Source organism: Pecten maximus, chromosome 1 (assembly GCF_902652985.1).
Source record: "Pecten maximus chromosome 1, xPecMax1.1, whole genome shotgun sequence".
NCBI lineage: Eukaryota > Metazoa > Mollusca > Bivalvia > Pectinida > Pectinidae > Pecten > Pecten maximus.
Genome location: NC_047015.1, coordinates 6800044 through 6820926, shown reverse-complemented (window position 1 = coordinate 6820926; position 20883 = coordinate 6800044). Strand labels below are relative to the sequence as shown.

Here is a 20883-nt window from a genome sequence, read left to right as displayed (position 1 = left end):
TTGATTGGTTAATAAGTTTGACGGAAGTTTGAAGTCTTCCATAAGCTGTAAACAATTATATTTCAGTCGAACATGTCTCCTTACTTGCTGTTTGAGGGATTGTCCATATGGCTGGCATGTTTCTGCATCACCTTGCCTGGTAATGTTAATGCTCAGTGTTGAAATAGCATTTCTAATCTAATATAAAAGTCGCCTAATTAGGTATAACCTGTTAAAAGTGAAAGTAGAAATACAACACACTTACAGATCAAACACCCTAGGTGTTGAGAGTTGAGATCGGACGCTCATTTCAATTATTCAGTTAGTTAGAGTTCGATTATGACATACTATATTAAAGTCCTGTATATGATAATCGACAGTTGTCAAATGTTCGTGCTAAACACCTAAGCTGAACGAGAGATATAGGCCCCTACATGTATGTAAGTAACGCCAGCCCACAAAAAGTGACCTGCCAAACGATATTCTGTCGTATGATAATTTTACTATAGATGCTGTGGAGGAGTATACAAGTCACAATAAAACCTATCAACACTTTGCATGAGGTTAACTCATGTTTATTAAAGTAAACATATTGAATGATATATACAAACTATACGCATATATGTAGAAAAGATAGTTAATTTTCGGTAATTAATGCCCCTATTAACTAAGCCAACCCCCCCAACCTATCTAGAACCCTGGTAGGGGGTTCCGGGGGAGGGGGGCAAAGCAAATTTGCAATCATTCGGGATCGTTTTCTAGAGAGTAAGTTGCACGAATTCATCGATACATTTAAAGTTATAACTGACGTGACTTTCATGTACGAGAATAATTATCAAAAGTTTGTAACTTGCTCGTGAACAGTAATTTAGTGATAATGCGAGTGTTGTAGGCTCGAGCCAAATTTTTTTGGGGGTCTGCGAGGGGTCTGGGGGCCGCCAAGGCATTTTTAAGGCTATAAAAAAATGTTTGTCCTCCGAAAAAGGGGGGTGGGGTGGGGTGTCCTGACCCCTAGGACACCCCCCCCCCTGGATCCGCTAGTGCTAATATAGGTGTGCTGTTGTCAGCACATGTGGTACTGATGCTCAGTACCTGGTGGTAACATTATTGGAGCCTGGCTGGTGGAGAGGCTATCCTCTCCTCAGCTGAGGTATTGGCTGACTATCAGGCCATCCAAGTCCCAGATATGATTGATTGATTGGGCTTAACGTCTTTGTTCCGGTTATAACCCAGCCTAGGACACCTGAAGTCCCTGATATCCTGGTTGGTTTGTTACTGGTTTAACGTCTTTGTTCCGGTTATAACCCAGCCTAGGACACCTGAAGTCCCTGATATCCTGGTTGGTTGGTTACTGGTTTAACATCTTTGTTCCGGTTATAACCCAGCCTAGGACACCTAAAGTCCCTGATATCTTGTTCCGGTTATAACCCAGCCTAGGACACCTAAAGTCCCTGATATCCTGGTTGGTTGGTTACTGGTTTAACGTCTCTGTTCCGGTTATAACCCAGCCTAGGACACCTAAAGTCCCTGATATCCTGGTTGGTTGGTTACTGGTTTAACGTCTTTGTTCCGGTTATAACCCAGCCTAGGACACCTAAAGTCCCTGATATCCTGGTTGGTTGGTTACTGGTTTAACGTCTCTGTTCCCTTATAACCCAGCCTAGGACACCTAAAGTCCCTGATATCCTGGTTGGTTGGTTACTGGTTTAACGTCTCTGTTCCGGTTATAACCCAGCCTAGGACACCTAAAGTCCCTGATATCCTGGTTGGTTGGTTACTGGTTTAACTTCTCTGTTCCGGTTATAACCCAGCCTAGGACACTTAAAGTCCCTGATATCTTGTTCTGGTTATAACCCAGCCTAGGACACCTAAAGTCCCTGATATCCTGGTTGGTTAGTTACTGGTTTAACGTCTCCTTCCACTGCGTGAGCTATGTTCAGGCGATGTGAGGGGGCCGGTGGTCGAGTGCCTCCGGTGCCTGTGTCCCCCTCAGGTGAGTCTTTTCCTATCCATCCGATACATCCACTGGGCCGGACATCTCCCTGGGACAGACATGGGCGTGACTAGGTGGTCCTACTCGGTCCGATGTATCTCATACCCATTCTGGTTGGACAATTTTATGACATATGCTTAGTGAGGTTGGAACCTCTTCTGGCAACTCACCAAGATCTGGTCATCTCGAAAGTAAACACCCCTGTAAACTTAGACAGCACCGGCGATAGCAACTAATATGTAGTATTATTGTAACGGCATCCTATTTGACTACCGACATAAATTAATGAATAAGAGGTCATACGAGAGCCAATTGATTTTAACCATAGATGACACAGTCAGTAGTCTCGACAGTGATAGACAAGATGATGCGATCCCTGATATGTCAAAATGATTTTCAATCTTCATTTGATAAAGAACTGGTAGGACACAGAAAGTAGTTCTCAAGGGCCAGCAATCATTAACATCCACATAACATCCAGAGTCTCCCAGGGAATGATGCTTTTACTCGTTTTATTCTTAGTGTACATCAACAATATACCTTCTTGTGTACTTTCCACTCCTCAAATGTTTGTGGACTGCTATTTGTTGTACACAATGATCTCTATTCGCAATGACTTGTTAAAATTCCAACAGGACCTGGACAGGAGAAGTTGCAATTTTAAATGAGCTTTAATCCAGAAAAGTGTGAAGTAATACAGACAATCAGGAAGAGAACCCAACCGCATCAATGGACGCCACTTACAGTCCCATCAGCAAAATATTTTAAGATACACATATAGAACATCCTTTCATGGAAAAGGCATAAATACCACCTCTAAAATGGTCAACTCCATACCTTCATGCAGAGGAGCCTTATACAAAATGTAGGATGTTAGTAGAGGACCCTTATAGGATGTTAGTAGAGGAGCCTTATAGGATGTTAGTAGAGGAGCCTTATAGGATGTTAGTAGAGGACCCTTATAGGGTGTTAGTAGAGGACCCTTATAGGATGTTAGTAGAGGACCCTTATAGGATGTTAGTAGAGGAGCCTTATAGGATGTTAGTAGAGGAGCCTTATAGGATGTTAGTAGAGGACTGTTATAGGATGTTAGTAGAGGACTCTTATAGGATGTTAGTAGAGGACCCTTATAGGATGTTAGTAGAGGAGTCTTATAGGATGTTAGTAGAGGACTCTTATAGGATGTTAGTAGAGGACCCTTATAGGATGTTAGTAGAGGACTCTTATAGGATGTTAGTAGAGGACTCTTATAGGATGTTAGTAGAGGACCCTTATAGGATGTTAGTAGAGGACCCTTATAGGGTGTTAGTAGAGGACTCTTATAGGGTGTTAGTAGAGGACCCTTATAGGATGTTAGTAGAGGACCCTTATAGGATGTTAGTAGAGGACTGTTTTAGGATGTTAGTAGAGGAGCCTTATAGGATGTTAGTAGAGGACCCTTATAGGATGTTAGTAGAGGACCCTTATATGATGTTAGTAGAGGAGCCTTATAGGATGTTAGTAGAGGACTCTTATAGGGTGTTAGTAGAGGAGCCTTATAGGATGCTAGTAGAGGACCCTTATAGGATGTTAGTAGAGGACCCTTATAGGATGTTAGTAGAGGACTCTTATAGGGTGTTAGTAGAGGAGCCTTATAGGATGCTAGTAGAGGACCCTTATAGGATGTTAGTAGAGGAGCCTTATAGGATGTTAGTAGAGGAGCCTTATAGGATGTTAGTAGAGGAGCCTTATAGGGTGTTAGTAGAGGAGCCTTATAGGGTGTTAGTAGAGGAGCCTTATAGGATGTTAGTAGAGGACCCTTATAGGATGTTAGTAGAGGACCCTTATAGGGTGTTAGTAGAGGACTCTTATAGGGTGTTAGTAGAGGACCCTTATAGGGTGTTAGTAGAGGAGCCTTATAAGATGTTAATAGAGGACCCACTTAGTCCTTACACTTATACCTGTACTCACCGACGTAACCACTTAGTCCTTACACTTATACCTGTACTCACCGACGTAACCACTTAGTCCTTACACTTATACCTGTACTCACCGACGTAACCACTTAGTCCTTACACTTATACCTGTACTCACCGACGTAACCACTTAGTCCTTACACTTATACCTGTACTCACCGACGTAACCACTTAGTCCTTACACTTATACCTGTACTCACCGACATAACCACTTAGTCCTTACACTTATACCTGTACTCACCGACGTAACCACTTAGTCCTTACACTTATACCTGTACTCACCGACGTAACCATTTAGTCCTTACACTTATACCTGTACTCACCGACATAACCACTTAGTCCTTACACTTATACCTGTACTCACCGACATAACCATTTAGTCTTTACTTATACCTGTACACACCGACCATTTAGTCCTTACACTTATACCTGTACTCACCGACGTAACCACTTAGTCCTTACACTTATACCTGTACTCACCGACATAACCATTTAGTCTTTACTTATACCTGTACACACCGACCATTTAGTCCTTACACTTATACCTGTACTCACCGACGTAACCACTTAGTCCTTACACTTATACCTGTACTCACCGACGTAACCACTTTGTCTTTACACTTATACCTGTACTCACCGACATAACCACTTAGTCCTTACACTTATACCTGTACTCACCGACGTAACCACTTTTTCTTTACACTTATACCTGTACTCACCGACATAACCACTTAGTCCTTACACTTATACCTGTACCCACCGACGTAACCACTTAGTCCTTACACTTATACCTGTACTCACCGACGTAACCACTTAGTCCTTACACTTATACCTGTACTCACCGACATAACCACTCGGTCTTTACTTATACCTGTACTCACCGATGTAATCACTTAGTCCTTACACTTATACCTGTACTCACTGACGAAACCACTCAGGCTTTACACTTATACCTGTACTCACCGACCACTTAGTCCTTATACTTATACCTGTACTCACTGACGAAACCACTTAGTCCTTACACTTATACCTGTACCCACCGACATAACCACTTAGTCCTTACACTTACACCTGTACTCACCGACGTAACCACTTAGTCCTTACACTTATACCTGTACTCACTGACGTAACCACTTAGTCCTTACACTTATACCTGTACTCACTGACGTGACCACTTAGTCCTTACACTTATACCTGTACTCACCGACATAACCACTTAGTCCTTACACTTACACCTGTACTCACCGACGTAACCACTTAGTCCTTACACTTACACCTGTACTCACCGACGTAACCACTTAGTCCTTACACTTATACCTGTACTCACCGACGTAACCACTTAGTCCTTACACTTATACCTGTACTCACCGACGTAACCACTTAGTCCTTACACTTATACCTGTACTCACCGACGTAACCACTTAGTCCTTACACTTATACCTGTTCTCACCGACGTAACCACTTAGTCCTTACACTTATACCTGTACTCACCGACGTAACCATTTAGTCCTTACACTTATACCTGTTCTCACCGACGTAACCACTTAGTCCTTACACTTATACCTGTACTCACCGACATAACCACTTAGTCCTTACACTTATACCTGTACTCACCAACGTAACCACTTAGTCCTTACACTTATACCTGTACTCACCGACATAACCACTCGGTCTTTACTTATACCTGTACTCACCGATGTAATCACTTAGTCCTTACACTTATACCTGTACTTACTGACGAAACCACTCAGTCTTTACACTTATACCTGTACTCACCGACCACTTAGTCCTTATACTTATACCTGTACTCACTGACGTAACCACTTAGTCCTTACACTTATACCTGTACTCACCGACAAAACCACTTAGTCCTTACACTTATACCTGTGCTCACCAACATAACCACTTAGATCTGTTGACCAATTTTTCAATGTAAAAATTCTGTTTGCATTATATCTATTTTCCCTTCATGAATTTGACTCATCTGTCATTCAAAGTTTAAAAACAGGACATGTTACTTACGTGGGATTATAAATGTAGGTTTTATGAGCGATCATTATTAGGAGGACATTCATCATTTTTATTTGTGTTGATTTGATATTTTTTGATGCATGGTTTCAATTTGATGTATTTGCTAGGCTGCCAGTGCTGTAGTTAAAGTTAGACTAGAATAAACACCACTTGTTAACTTCCTCATTGTTTAAAGTGTGTTTACATAGGCTACCATATCCTGGTTACAAGTATCTGTCCAGCATGGCAAGTACAATAAAATAGCTGTGTCTAAGGTCACTCCTTCCTATAAACTGAGGGTCAGGTCTGTGTTGTAGCTGTAGACATATTCTTTAGGAGTGTGGAACAGGGATGAGAGAGTAAACAATATATTAAACCAATGCTGTGGAAATTCTGATGTCATACAGGATCTGCATTGTTACTTGGTGAAAACCTTGATAAGGGTGCAAACATTTCAAGCCAAAATGTACAATTAAGTTTTTCTGAGAATTGGGCCTTGTATACTGGAGCAGAGAGGCAGAAAATAGGGGTACTCCGTGATGGTCCATTTACCAAAATCATATAAAGGATTGACAAACTGTTTTTTGAAGGATGTCAACCCTCACTGTGACCATTCGAGGACAAGATGTCAACCCTCACTGTGACCATTTGAAGACAGGATGTCAACCCTTACTGTGACCATTCAAGGACGAGATGTCAACCCTTACTGTGACCATTCAAGGACGAGATGTCAACACTTACTGTGACCATTCAAGGACGAGATGTCAACACTTACTGTGACCGTTCGAGGACAAGATGTCAACCCTCACTGTCATCATTCGAAAACAGGATGTCAACCCTTACTGTGACCATTAGAGGACAGGATGTCAACCCTCACTGTGACTATTAGAGGACAGGATGTCAACCCTCACTGTGACCATTCGAGGACAAGATGTCAACCCTCACTGTCATCATTCGAAAACAGGATGTCAACCCTCACTGTAGCCATTCGAGGATGGGATGTCAACACTTAATGTGACCACTCAAGGACAGGATGTCAAACCTTACTGTGACCATTCGAGGACAGGATGTCAACACTTACTATGACCATTTGAAGACAGGATGTCAACCTTTACTGTGACCATTCAAGGACGGGATGTCAACATTTACTGTGACCATTAGAGGACAGGATGTCAACCCTTACTGTGACCATTTGAAGACAGGATGTCAACCTTTACTGTAGCCATTCGAGGACAGGATGTCAAACCTTACTGTGACCATTCGAGGACAGGATGTCAACCCTCACTGTGACCATTAGAGGACAGGATGTCAACCCTTACTGTGACCATTTGAAGACAGGATGTCAACCTTTACTGTAGCCATTCGAGGACAAGATGTCAACCCTTACTGTGACCATTCGAGGACAGGATGTCAAACCTCACTGTGACCATTCAAGGACAGGATGTCCACCCTTAATGTGACCATTCGAGGACAGGATGTCAAACCTCACTGTGACCATTCGAGGACAGGATGTCAACCTTCACTGTGACCATTCGAGGACAGGATGTCAACCTTTACTGTGACCATTCAAGGACGGGATGTCAACACTTACTGTGACCATTCGAGGACAGGATGTCAACACTTACTGTGACCATTCGAGGACAGGATGTCAACCCTTACTGTGACCATTCGAGGACAGGATGTCAACCCTCACTGTGACCATTAGAGGACGGGATGTCAACCTTTACTGTGACCATTCAAGGACAGGATGTCAAACCTCACTGTGACCATTCGAGGACAGGATGTCAACCCTTAATGTGATCGTTCGAGGACAGGATGTCAAACCTTACTGTGACCATTAGAGGACAGGATGTCAACCCTCACTGTCATCATTCGAGAACAGGATGTCAACCCTCACTGTGACCGTTCGAGGACAGGATGTCAAACCTTACTGTGACCATTCCAGGACAGGATGTCAACATTTGCTGTGACCATTCGAGGACGGGATGTCAACCCTCACTGTGACCGTTCGAGGATGGGATGTCAACCCTTAATGTGACCATTCGAGGACAGGATGTCAACCCTCACTGTGACCATTCGAGAACAGGATGTCAACCTTTACTGTGACCATTCAAGGAAAGGATGTCAACCCTCACTGTGACCATTCCACGACGGGATGTCAACCCTCACTGTGACCATTAGAGGACAGGATGTCAACCCTCACTGTCATCATTCGAGAACAGGATGTCAACCCTCACTGTGACCGTTCGAGGACAGGATGTCAACCTTACTGTGACCATTCCAGGACAGGATGTCAACATTTGCTGTGACCATTCGAGGACGGGATGTCAACCCTCACTGTGACCGTTCGAGGATGGGATGTCAACCCTTAATGTGACCATTCAAGGAAAGGATGTCAACCCTCACTGTGACCATTCGAGGACAGGATGTCAAACCTTACTGTGACCATTCCAGGACAGGATGTCAACCCTCACTGTGACCATTCGAGGATGGGATGTCAACCCTCACTGTGACCGTTCGAGGATGGGATGTCAACCCTTGATGTGACCATTAGAGGACAGAAGGTCAACCCTCACTGTGACCATTCAAGACAGGATGTCAACCCTTACTGTGACCATTCAAGGAAAGGATGTCAACCCTCACTGTGACCATTCGAGGACGGGATGTCAACCCTCACTGTGACCATTCAAGGCCAGGATGTCAACACTTACTGTGACCATTCGAGGACAGGATGTCAACCCTTACTGTGACCATTCAAGGAAAGGATGTCAACCCCAACTGTGACCATTCGAGGACGGGATGTCAACCCTCACTGTGACCATTCAAGGCCAGGATGTCAACACTTACTGTGACCATTCGAGGACAGGATGTGAACCCTCACTGTGACCATTCGAGGACGGGATGTCAACATTTACTGTGACCATTCAAGGAAAGGATGTCAACCCTCACTGTGACCATTCGAGGACGGGATGTCAACCCTCACTGTGACCATTCAAGGCCAGGATGTCAACACTTACTGTGACCATTCGAGGACAGGATGTCAACCCTTACTGTGACCATTCAAGGAAAGGATGTCAACCCCAACTGTGACCATTCGAGGACGGGATGTCAACCCTCACTGTGACCATTCAAGGCCAGGATGTCAACCCTCACTGTGACCATTCGAGGACAGGATGTCAACCCTCACTGTGACCATTCGAGGACAGGATGTCAACCCTCACTGTGACTATTCGAGGACGGGATGTCAACCCTCACTGTGACTGTTCGAGGATGGGATGTCAACCCTTAATGTGACCATTCGAGGACAGGATGTCAAACCTCACTCTGACCATTCAAGGACAGGATGTCAAACCTCACTCTGACCATTCAAGGATGGGATGTCAAACCTCACTCTGACCATTCAAGGATGGGATGTCAAACCTCACTGTGACCATTCGAGGACAGGATGTCAACCCTTACTGTGACCATTCAAGGAAAGGATGTCAACCCTCACTGTGACCATTCGAGGACAGGATGTCAACCCTCACTGTGACTATTCGAGGACGGGATGTCAACCCTCACTGTGACTGTTCGAGGATGGGATGTCAACCCTTAATGTGACCATTCGAGGACAGGATGTCAAACCTCACTCTGACCATTCAAGGACAGGATGTCAAACCTCACTCTGACCATTCAAGGATGGGATGTCAAACCTCACTCTGACCATTCAAGGATGGGATGTCAAACCTCACTGTGACCATTCGAGTACAGGATGCCAACTCTTACTGTGACAAACTATAAATAGAATTTCCTCTACCTACTGAAGAAATCTTAAGTATTTTTGATGATTTTTAGCCCACTATTCAAATCGCCCTACATCCATGGTCCGTCTGTTGGTCAGTTCGGTGGTCAGTCTGATTGTCCCTCCGTAAACAATTATTGTTATCGCTATTTCTCAGAAAGTATGATTTTATGACAATTGAAGTTTTATTATAGCTAGTTCTCAGAAGGTAATGGAGGCATCTTTCTCAAATTTCTTATGTAAGTTCCCCTTGATGACTAGTTATAACATAGCTTACAGGCGGCCATCCAAGATTTTGACAATTGAAGTTTGTTACCGCTAGATCACAGAAAGTGATAAAGGGATCTTTCCCAAATTTCATATGGAAGCTCCCCTTGATCCCTAGTTGTGCATAGAAAATTTTGAAACTGATCAGAAAACAAAATGGCCGACAGGCAGCCATCTTGGATTTTCACAATTGAAGATTTGTACCACTAGTTCTCAAAAAGTACTGATTCAGGAGTTTTTCTCAAATTTCATATGTAGGTTTCCCTCCCTTGGTCCCTAGTTTTGCATATTGCATTTTGGGACCGATCAGAGATCAACATGGCCGACAGGTGGCCGTCTTGAATTTTAACAACTTAAAAGTTTACTGCTAGTTTTAGAAGGTACTCAAGGGATTTTTCTCAAACTTCATGTGTAGGTTCCCCTTGATTCCTAGTCGTGCATATTGCATTTCTGTACTGATGGGAAAACAGCTTGGTGACAAGCAGCCATCTTTGATTTTAACAATTGATGTTTGTCACCGCTAGTTCTCAAATTTTATATGTAGGATCCCCTTGATCCCTTGTTGTGCATATTCCTGTTTAGGACCAACCTGACAACAACATGGCCAACAGGCAGCCATCTTGAATTTTGACAATTGAACTGCATTATATCAATACATGGCCATTATGAGTCTTTCTCAAATTTGAATGTAGAGGTTCCCCTTGGTCTCCAGTTGAGCATGTAAGTCTGATAGAAAGAACGGAATGGATGACAAAGAGTATGGCCATCATTTTGACAATTACAGGTTGCTCCTACTATATAGTGTTATATAAAGTTATTGAATGTTTTAAAGGAAGAATGAGAGAAGGGAAAAGAAGAGAAAAGATTAGTTTTTATTTGACTGATATGGATCATTCAATGGTGGGTGCCAAGATCCCTCTGAGATCTCTTGTAATAATTAAAATAGCTTGTAGCTTCATACTGAAGTTTGACCTAGATGTGTTACTTTGTGATTTATTCCAGTTTTAGCAAGTCATGGACAGGAGATGGAGCCAACACAACACTGGGCGTATGTTGATGTACGGGACAAGGCACACATGTTTTATTGGCTGTACGAGTCCCCAAAATCAGGCTCTGATGTTCCTCTGGTCATGTGGCTACAGGTAATATACGAGTCCCCAAAATCAGGCAGTGATGTTCCCCTGGTCATGTGGCTACAGGTAATATACGAGTCCCCCAAATCAGGAAGTGATGTTCCCCTGGTCATGTGACTACAGGTAATATACGAGTCCCCCAAATCAGGCTCTGATGTTCCCCTGGTCATGTGGCTACAGGTAATATACGAGTCCCCCAAATCAGGCTCTGATGTTCCCCTGGTCATGTGGCTACAGGTAATATACGAGTCCCCCAAATCAGGCTCTGATGTTCCCCTGGTCATGTGGCTACAGGTAATATACGAGTCCCCAAAATCAGGCTCTGATGTTCCCCTGGTCATGTGACTACAGGTAATGTACGAGTCCCCAAATCAGGCTCTGATGTTCCCCTGGTCATGTGGCTACAGGTAATATACGAGTCCCAAAAATCAGGCTCTGATGTTCCCCTGGTCATGTGACTACAGGTAATGTACGAGTCCCCAAATCAGGCTCTGATGTTCCCCTGGTCATGTGACTACAGGTAATGTACGAGTCCCCAAATCAGGCTCTGATGTTCCCCTGGTCATGTGGCTACAGGTAATATACGAGTCCCCCAAATCAGGAAGTGATGTCCCCCTGGTCATGTGGCTACAGGTAATATACGAGTCCCCCAAATCAGGAAGTGATGTTCCCCTGGTCATGTGACTACAGGTAATGTACGAGTCCCCAAATCAGGCTCTGATGTTCCCCTGGTCATGTGGCTACAGGTAATATACGAGTCCCCAAAATCAGGCTCTGATGTTCCCCTGGTCATGTGACTACAGGTAATGTACGAGTCCCCAAATCAGGCTCTGATGTTCCCCTGGTCATGTGACTACAGGTAATGTACGAGTCCCCTAAATCAGGCTCTGATGTTCCCCTGGTCATGTGACTACAGGTAATGTACGAGTCCTCAAATCAGGCTCTGATGTTCCCCTGGTCATGTGGCTACAGGTAATGTACTTGGTACCTCTTTAAACCCAGGTGTAGAGACTCATGTGAGTTTTACTGTCACCATGTGACTACAGGTAACCTACATCTTTAAACCCAGGTGTACAGACTCGTGTGAGTTTAACTGTATGAGTGCATCTGAATTCTAAACAGATTCTCCAGATGATATCAATGAAAATTGATGATTCACACATACGACAGAAAACCATGTTGATCATAAATCATAGCTGATAGGGTTACTAGTATCACCTCACTGATACTGATTTATTAACCAGATTTTACAGTGATTTTGATCTTTATATTTCAAAGGGTGGACCAGGAGGATCGTCCACTGGATTTGGTAACTTTGAAGAGATCGGACCATTAGATGTTGATCTGAAGTCACGCAACACAACATGGGTATGTCTGTACATCCTGTAACGTCAATCAATACATCCTAGAGGAGTGTAACAATGATACTACAGTGACACGGCTCCAGCTGATCTGGGAATCTGTCATAACCTAGATTTGTTGTCATACACTTGTTTAACAATGTTCCAGTTACACTCAATCGTGCTGTAGTAATTTCTGTGATCTACAGAAGTGTTTGAAGTTTGATAATGTCGAGATTTCGATGAAAGTAGTTTTTGAGGTTTGTTTATATCCCCAGCTGTCCGTAACCAGTCTCCTGTTTGTAGACAACCCTGTGGGAACTGGTTTTAGCTTTGTCGACACTCCAGATGCCCTAACAACGGATGTTGATATGATAGCAGGAGACATGCTTGTCCTGTTGAAGTCTTTCTTCATGGAATCAAAATGGGGTATAAAATACCAGGTACTGATCCTTTTTTTATTTGCCTTTGAAGGAACTTATCATTGTTACAAACATGAGCTAATGCTGTATCTCTGTCAGATGGATTCCGTTTAAAAAGCTTTGAACATTTTTAAATGCTTTGTAAGTTTTAACTTCATAATACATGTGTATGTTCCTTACTGTTCCTTTTTCACGTATAAACTCATCAGAAGTCACGGGGGAATTAACTGACCATTTGATGTTGCAAGGTTTCATAATTAAAAAAAAAAGAAACTGTATTCTGGACTTGATGTTTTATATATTTGGTAACTGCTTTTTCATGTCACACCTCTCCTTTTCTATCAGAGCTTGTTTGTGATTTTTTCCTTCAGAAGTCTCCATTCTACATATTCTGTGAGTCTTATGGGGGAAAGATGACAGCTGCCATAAGTAATGTTTTATATCAGGTAAGTTACCATTATAAGCTCACCTGGCACAAAGGGCGATGAGCTTATGCAATGGTGCAGCATCCGTTGGTGTCGTCTGGTGCCTGTCTGTCTGGCTTCCGTCTGGCGTCTGTCAACATTTCCTTTGAATCCCTATTAGTCCTTAATGCCTGAATGTATTTTGATGAAATTGGGTCTGGAGCATTATTGGGCAAAGGAGATATAATGTATAAATAGAGGGTATGGGTTCCTTGTGACTGGAGAGAGGGGGCCTAATAGGGGAAATGTTCCAAAATAGAAAAAAAAATTAAACTATAGTTGGAAGAGGCAGCATAAAAGGGCCTCTTGTCTTTATTTCAACACTTTTAACTGGAGTTGACACAATTTTCAAGAAGGTTTTTGCTGGATATGCATTCTGTTAATAAAGTAATGTTGATTAAGGTTTATCCGTGGTTGTTTAAGTGGTTGTCACTGTGGTGATTAGTTTAGACAGACCTACTATGTATGGAAACATAAAATAATGTTTAGCAGTATGTTTGTATCAGTTTTTGTTCCTTGTCGTCCATCAAAGGAGGTAGTATTTGAGTGGTGTTTGTCATTGTTGACCAAATTGTGTTATGTATGTTTAATTTTGATAGTAATTGGAACTAATCTGGCACTAATTTAATGCACAGTTTTAGTCATTATGTCAATTGCCATTTAAATCATTTAAATGAACTTTTTTCTTTATTTCAGGCTATTCAAAGTAAAGAACTACAATGTAATTTCAAAGGATTGGCACTTGGAGATTCATGGATATCCCCAATAGATTCAATGTTAAATTGGGGTACATATTTACATACCAATGTAAGTCTATCTCTATCTACACAAACATAAGTCTGGGTTATCTTCCTACACACAAATCAGTCTGGGGTATCGTCCTACACACAAATCAGTCTGGGGTATCGTCCTAAACACAAATCAGTCTGGGGTATTGTCCTACACATAAACATAAGTCTGGGGTATCATCCTACACATAAGTCTGGGGTATCGTCCTACACACAAACATAAGTCTGGGGTATCGTCCTACACACAAACATAAGTCTGGGGTATCGTCCTACACACAAACATAAGTCTGGGGTATCGTCCTACACACAAACATAAGTCTGGGGTATCGTCCTACACACAAACATAAGTCTGGGGTATCGTCCTACACATAAGTCTGGGGTATCGTCCTACACATAAGTCTGGGGTATCGTCCTACACACAAACATAAGTCTGGGGTATCGTCCTACACATAAGTCTGGGGTATCGTCCTACACATAAGTCTGGGGTATCGTCCTACACATAAGTCTGGGGTATCGTCCTACACATAAGTCTGGGGTATCGTCCTACACACAAACATAAGTCAGGGGTTTTACCCTACACAGATATTGAGATAGGCCACACAAACATATAGATTAGTTTAATTAACAACACAAATCAGTGATATCTGGTCTTTCAATAGTTATTACATCATTTGTTCTGATATATTATTAATCAGGATATTATCTTATATTAAGACTATGAGAGCTCTCCATCTGTTAGCATTATACAATACAATATTTGTGTATTAAACTAGACACAATTGTTGGACAGTCTATTGTAGATAAACAGGGCATGTCGCTGATCAATGCCTCAGCCTACAAGGCATTAGAATACATCCAGTCTGACCAGTGGACAAAGGCAACTGACCAGTTCAATATATGTGAGGGGGTTGTGGAGGAAAACTCAAATGGAGTTAATTTCTACAATATTCTGAAGTGGGGTTCTGAGAAGTCGAGAGATGGTAGCCTTGTTCAAAGGAGATACAATGGAGAAGGTAAGAAAACCAGCCCAAGGTTTGTGTCAAACATTATCATAATGTCAACAGGGATTATTGTAGTTTGTGTGTGTCAAATATTATCATAATGTCAACAGGGATTATTGTAGTTTGTGTGTGTCAAATATTATCATAATGTCAACAGGGATTATTGTAGCTTGTGTGTGTCAAATATTATCATAATGTCAACAGGGATTATTGTAGTTTGTGTGTGTCAAACATTATCATAATGTCAACAGGGATTATTGTAGTTTGTGTGTGTCAAATATTATCATAATGTCAACAGGGATTATTGTAGTTTGTGTGTGTCAAACATTATCATAATGTCAACAGGGATTATTGTAGTTTGTGTGTGTCAAACATTATCATAATGTCAACAGGGATTATTGTAGTTTGTGTGTGTCAAACATCATCATAATGTCAACAGGGATTATTGTAGTTTGTGTGTGTCAAACATTATCATAATGTCAACAGGGATTATTATAGTTTGTGTGTGTCAAACATTATCATAATGTCAACAGGGATTATTATAGTTTGTGTGTGTAACAAACATTATCATAATGTCAACAGGGATTATTATCGTTTCTCTACCGATGTCTGAAGTGACTGTCAATCTAAATTAACCTCTGTGACTAATGATAACCACTCTTCCTTTGATGTAAGAAGCTTAATTGGCCTGTATCTATAACTGTTACAAATTAAAAGTTGATTAAGATAATTTATATCCCATTATCTTGACCCTGGGTCTCTAGATTATTGAGAAATTGTTTAAAGATTATAACACATTTGACCCCTGTGACATTAAAGTATTTAAATAAGAGTAATTTGATCAACTTGGTAGCCATCCTAATCCTAGCATGCTCCTGGTCCAGTATGATACATGCATTGTACCCCTCAGCTTCTTGGTTATAGAGAGAAAAGTTGTTGCAGGTGAGCTGATAATGACAATTTGTCTGTACAGTATTAATGTCCACATTCATCTGCACTCTAAATACATGTAGATCATTTTTTCTTCTATTTCAGTTACGGTAGAACCCAGAATATTGAGAGTTTTACAAACAGACAAATTGACAGCCTTGATGAATGGAGCTATCAGAAAAAAGCTAAAGATCATTCCTTCATACAGGTCCAATGGGGAGGTATTTCCTGCCATCACAGCTTATGTTAAGCATTGTTGATCACATAGGATTATTAGAATCACATTTCAGGAACGTAGTAATGTTTTGTTTGATGGAAAAAGCTTTGGAGATAACTAACAACTAACAATTATATTATCAGCTCACCTGGCCTGAAGGAGCTTATGCCATGGAGCACGTATGCCAACATTTGCTTTAAATCGCTACTAGTTATAAAATACTAAATGGATTTTAATCAAATTTGGTCCGAAAGTTCCTTGGGAGTCGATTCTGACTGCCAAGGGGCCAGAGGGGTGGGGCCCAATAGGGGAAATAGAGGTAATTTCTTTAAATCGCTACTAGTCATTAAGTACCATAATTAATGAATTTGAACCAATTTTGGTCAGAAACATCCTTCGGGAAAGGGGAACAGATTTTGCATAAATGATGACTGACCTACCTGGGGCCAGAGAGGCAGGGCCCAATAGCAGAAATAGAAGCAAATCCTTTAAATACAAAGTACTGAATGGATTTGAACCGATTTTGCCATGATTACTGAAATATCCAGGTAAGCGATGCAGGCTCTCTGGGACTCTTGTCTCATTTATTATGACTGGAATCCTGATTCTAGAGTTTTTAAAACATTCCTGTTGGTTGATGCATTTGCTTCAATCATGATATTTTCATTTTTGCAGGTCAGAGCGAGGAGGTGTTCCAGTACATGAAGGCAGATTTCATGAGACCTGTTGTTGATATAGGTATAGCCAAGTGTACAGCCAAATATGATACAATATGTATATCCTAATGTACAGCCAAATATAATACAATATGTATATCCTAATGTATAGCCAAATATAATACAATATGTATATCCTAATGTACAGCCAAATATAATACAATATGTATATCCTAATGTACAGCCAAATATAATACAATATGTATATCCTAATGTACAGCCAAATATAATACAATATGTATATCCTAATGTACAGCCAAATATAATACAATATGTATATCCTAATGTACAGCCAAATATAATACAATATGTATATATCCTAATGTACAGCCAAATATAATACAATATGTATATCCTTATGTACAGCCAAATATAATACAATATGTATATCCTAATGTACAGCCAAATGTAATACAATATGTATATCCTAATGTACAGCCAAATATAATAATATAGGTATACACCTGCAGACACCTACCCTGATTATCACCTGTAGACACCTACCCTGATTATCACCTGTAGACACTCACACTGATTATCACCTGTAGACACCCATACTGATTATCACCTGTAGACACCTACACTGATTATCACCTGTAGACACTCACACTGATTATCACCTGTAGACACCTACACTGATTATCACCTGTAGACACCTACACTGATTATCACCTGTAGACACTCACACTGATTATCACCTGTAGACACCTACACTGATTATCACCTGTAGACACCTACACTGATTATCACCTGTAGACACCTACACTGATTACACCTGTAGACACTCACACTGACTATCACCTGTAGACACCTACACTGATTATCACCTGTAGACACTCACACTGAGTATCACCTGTAGACACCTACACTGATTATCACCTGTAGACACTCACACTGAGTATCACCTGTAGACACCTACACTGATTATCACCTGTAGACACCTACACTGATTATCACCTGTAGACAACTACACTGATTATTACCTATAGACACCCATACTGATTACACCTGTAGACACCTACACTGATTATCACCTGTAGACACTCACACTGATTATCACTTGTAGACACCTACACTGACTATCACCTGTAGACACCTATACTGATTATCACCTGTAGACACTCACACTGACTATCACCTGTAGACACCTACACTGATTATCACCTGTAGACACTCACACTGATTATCACCTGTAGACACATACACTGACTATCACCTGTAGACACCTACACTGATTATCACCTGTAGACAACTACACTGATTATTACCTATAGACACCCATACTGATTACACCTGTAGACACCTATACTGATTATCACCTGTAGACACTCACACTGACTATCACCTGTAGACACCTACACTGATTATCACCTGTAGACACTCACACTGATTATCACCTGTAGACACATACACTGACTATCACCTGTAGACACCTACACTGATTAAAACATGCAGACATCATTGCATGGCTTTCTTTTGTTTTAAATTGATAGAGAGAAATATCTATTAAAGGATTTATACTCAACATTGACCCAGATTCATAGCATGGAATTAAAACCTCTTTCAGGCTGTATATTGTGATATATTCACAGGATGAAATGAATGTTATCATTTGAAGGTAAGCGTTTTTCATGTTACAGTTGGAATATTGTATAATATTCTGCTTTATGACACAAAAATAATCAATGTTCTTGGACACTTATTGACATGAAAGAATTCTACAAATATCTATATCCTTGTAATGTTGATTCTACCTTCTCCTTGTAGTCAATAGATTAATTAAGGAGACAAATCTACATGTGGTTGTGTACACTGGCCAGTTGGATCTGATCTGCTGTACCCCAGGTGAGAGCAAGTACAGGGATTTTTTAAGCTCTAGCAGCAAAAACAGTGATATTAACAAAGATTTACATTTACCTGATAGTGCATAAGAGGTTTCCCTGAAATTGCCTAAGAGCTCCCCCCCCCCCCCCCCCCCCAACCCACCCCTCCCTGAAATTGTCAGTGAAAGATTGCCTAAGAAGGCCCCCTGAAATTGTCAGTGAAAGTTTGCCTATGAGCCTCCCTCCCCTCCCTGAAATTGTCAGTGAAATATTGCCTAAGAGGGCCCCCTGAAATTATCATTGAAAGATTGCCTAAGAGGGCCCTCTGACATTGTCAGTTAAAATTTGCCTAAGAGGTCCCCTGAAATTGTCATTGAAAGATTGCCTAAGAGGCCCCCTGACATTGTCAGTTAAAGTTTGCTTAAGAGGGCCCCTTGACATTCAGAACAGAAACTTTCTAAAAACATATTTCATTATATAGAATTATACTTGACCTTGAATTTTAAAGAAACTTGTAAAATTTTACTGAAAGTTTAGGGGAATTTTATATTCAGGAACAGAGAAATGGGTGGAAACTCTGGACATCTATCCTGAATTCTTTACCTCCAAGAGAACAGCCATATCAGACCCTGTGACTGGCCTTACCTCAGGGTTCGTGAAAACCTACAAAAACTTTGCGATGTACTGGATTCTGGGAGCTGGACACATGGTAAATATGATTGTGTGAATGAATGTTTCAAATTCATTCAAGATGTAACATAGCAATTTATTGGTCAAGAAAATATATAAAGATACTTTCAAAAAAATTCTGATTTGCCTATGAAACCTGGAATGTGACTGCTAATATTAATGACACAAAGATTGTTCTTTTACAGAAACATCATGAAATTATTTGTCACTAGTCCACAGCAGATTTATTTTTAAGGTTTTCATTAATGAGTTTCAGAATGGGAATAACCTGTGTTTTGTGTCATTTTCATTTATAACCAAATCCATGAGACCAGGAAATAGTTAATGTTATATCTGAAATTTTTTATAGGATCGTGAAATAAATCAGGTTTTAATGCTCTCCGTAATCAGCTGAAATTAGTGTGAAGCCATTTCTTCTGAGGAGAATTTTACTCTATTGTGATGATATTGTCAAAAATATTATGGAATGATTTGCTCTGGTTCGTTAGCACACCTGGTCCGAAGTACTGATGAGCTTATATCTTAGCACAGCATCTGTCCTCCATCAACATTTCCTTTAAATTGCTAATAGTCCAGAAAAACGTATTGGATTTTGATCAAATTTAGTCTAGAACATTATATTGGGTGAAGCAGATCCAATGTTGTATAAATAAAGGGTGTGGCTCTCCTGGGGCCAGAAGGATGGGCCAATAGGGGAAATTGAGGCGAATAATTTGAATTGCTACTAATTCTGAACAACTGAATGTAATTTTATCAAATTTGGTCTGAAACATTATTGGGCAAAGGTATCTATTGTTGTATAAAAGGATGGTGTGGCACCCCAGGGGCCAGAGGGACAGGTGTGTAAATGGAGGATGCGATATTTCACCTGTAGCATTATTGGGCAAAGTAAAGGAAATCAATTGTTCAAACTTGAAAGTACCCTTGGGTGCAGGGAAACAAATTTGTTTAAATAGTAAAACTTATTGTCTACTACATACTACCACATATTTGAAAAGATGTTTTTTTTCCACAACATTTTTTGCTTTTTCTTTTATCATACAGGCACCACAGGACAATGGAAATACTGTGCTTACCATGGTCAAGAGAGTGACAGCAAGTCATGTGCATAATTCCCCAAAAATTCCCAATCTAGCTTCTTCAATCCTACACTGGATAAAGAGATTATCACCGATGATTTGACTCTGATAAACTGATAGTAAAATGAGTTTCAACATTTTGAATACAAAACTATGAAAAGGCCTCTCACAATGTTTCACCATTTTATGTGCCTGGTCATTACATATAGAGCACTTTTCTTTTTATATAACATTTGATATACTGGTCCCTTGGATATTCATAGGAATACCAAATCTCCCCATGCTGACAGTTCTC

The 20883-nt window shown here is 40.9% G+C and overlaps 1 protein-coding gene across 1 annotated transcript; it reads left to right on the top strand.

Annotated features, from left to right (window-relative positions):
* The first annotated feature begins 21 nt into the window (after window positions 1–21).
* LOC117324902 (retinoid-inducible serine carboxypeptidase-like) lies at window positions 22–20752 on the top strand. Its single transcript, XM_033881130.1, has 12 exons — window positions 22–139; window positions 10988–11127; window positions 12397–12486; window positions 12737–12901; window positions 13252–13326; window positions 14041–14151; window positions 14923–15164; window positions 16169–16284; window positions 16956–17018; window positions 18764–18841; window positions 19374–19528; window positions 20554–20752. The coding sequence occupies exons 1-12, from the start codon at window positions 73–75 to the stop codon at window positions 20689–20691; spliced, it is 1440 nt and encodes a 479-aa protein (XP_033737021.1). The 5' UTR covers window positions 22–72; the 3' UTR covers window positions 20692–20752.
* Window positions 20753–20883: the final 131 nt, after the last annotated feature.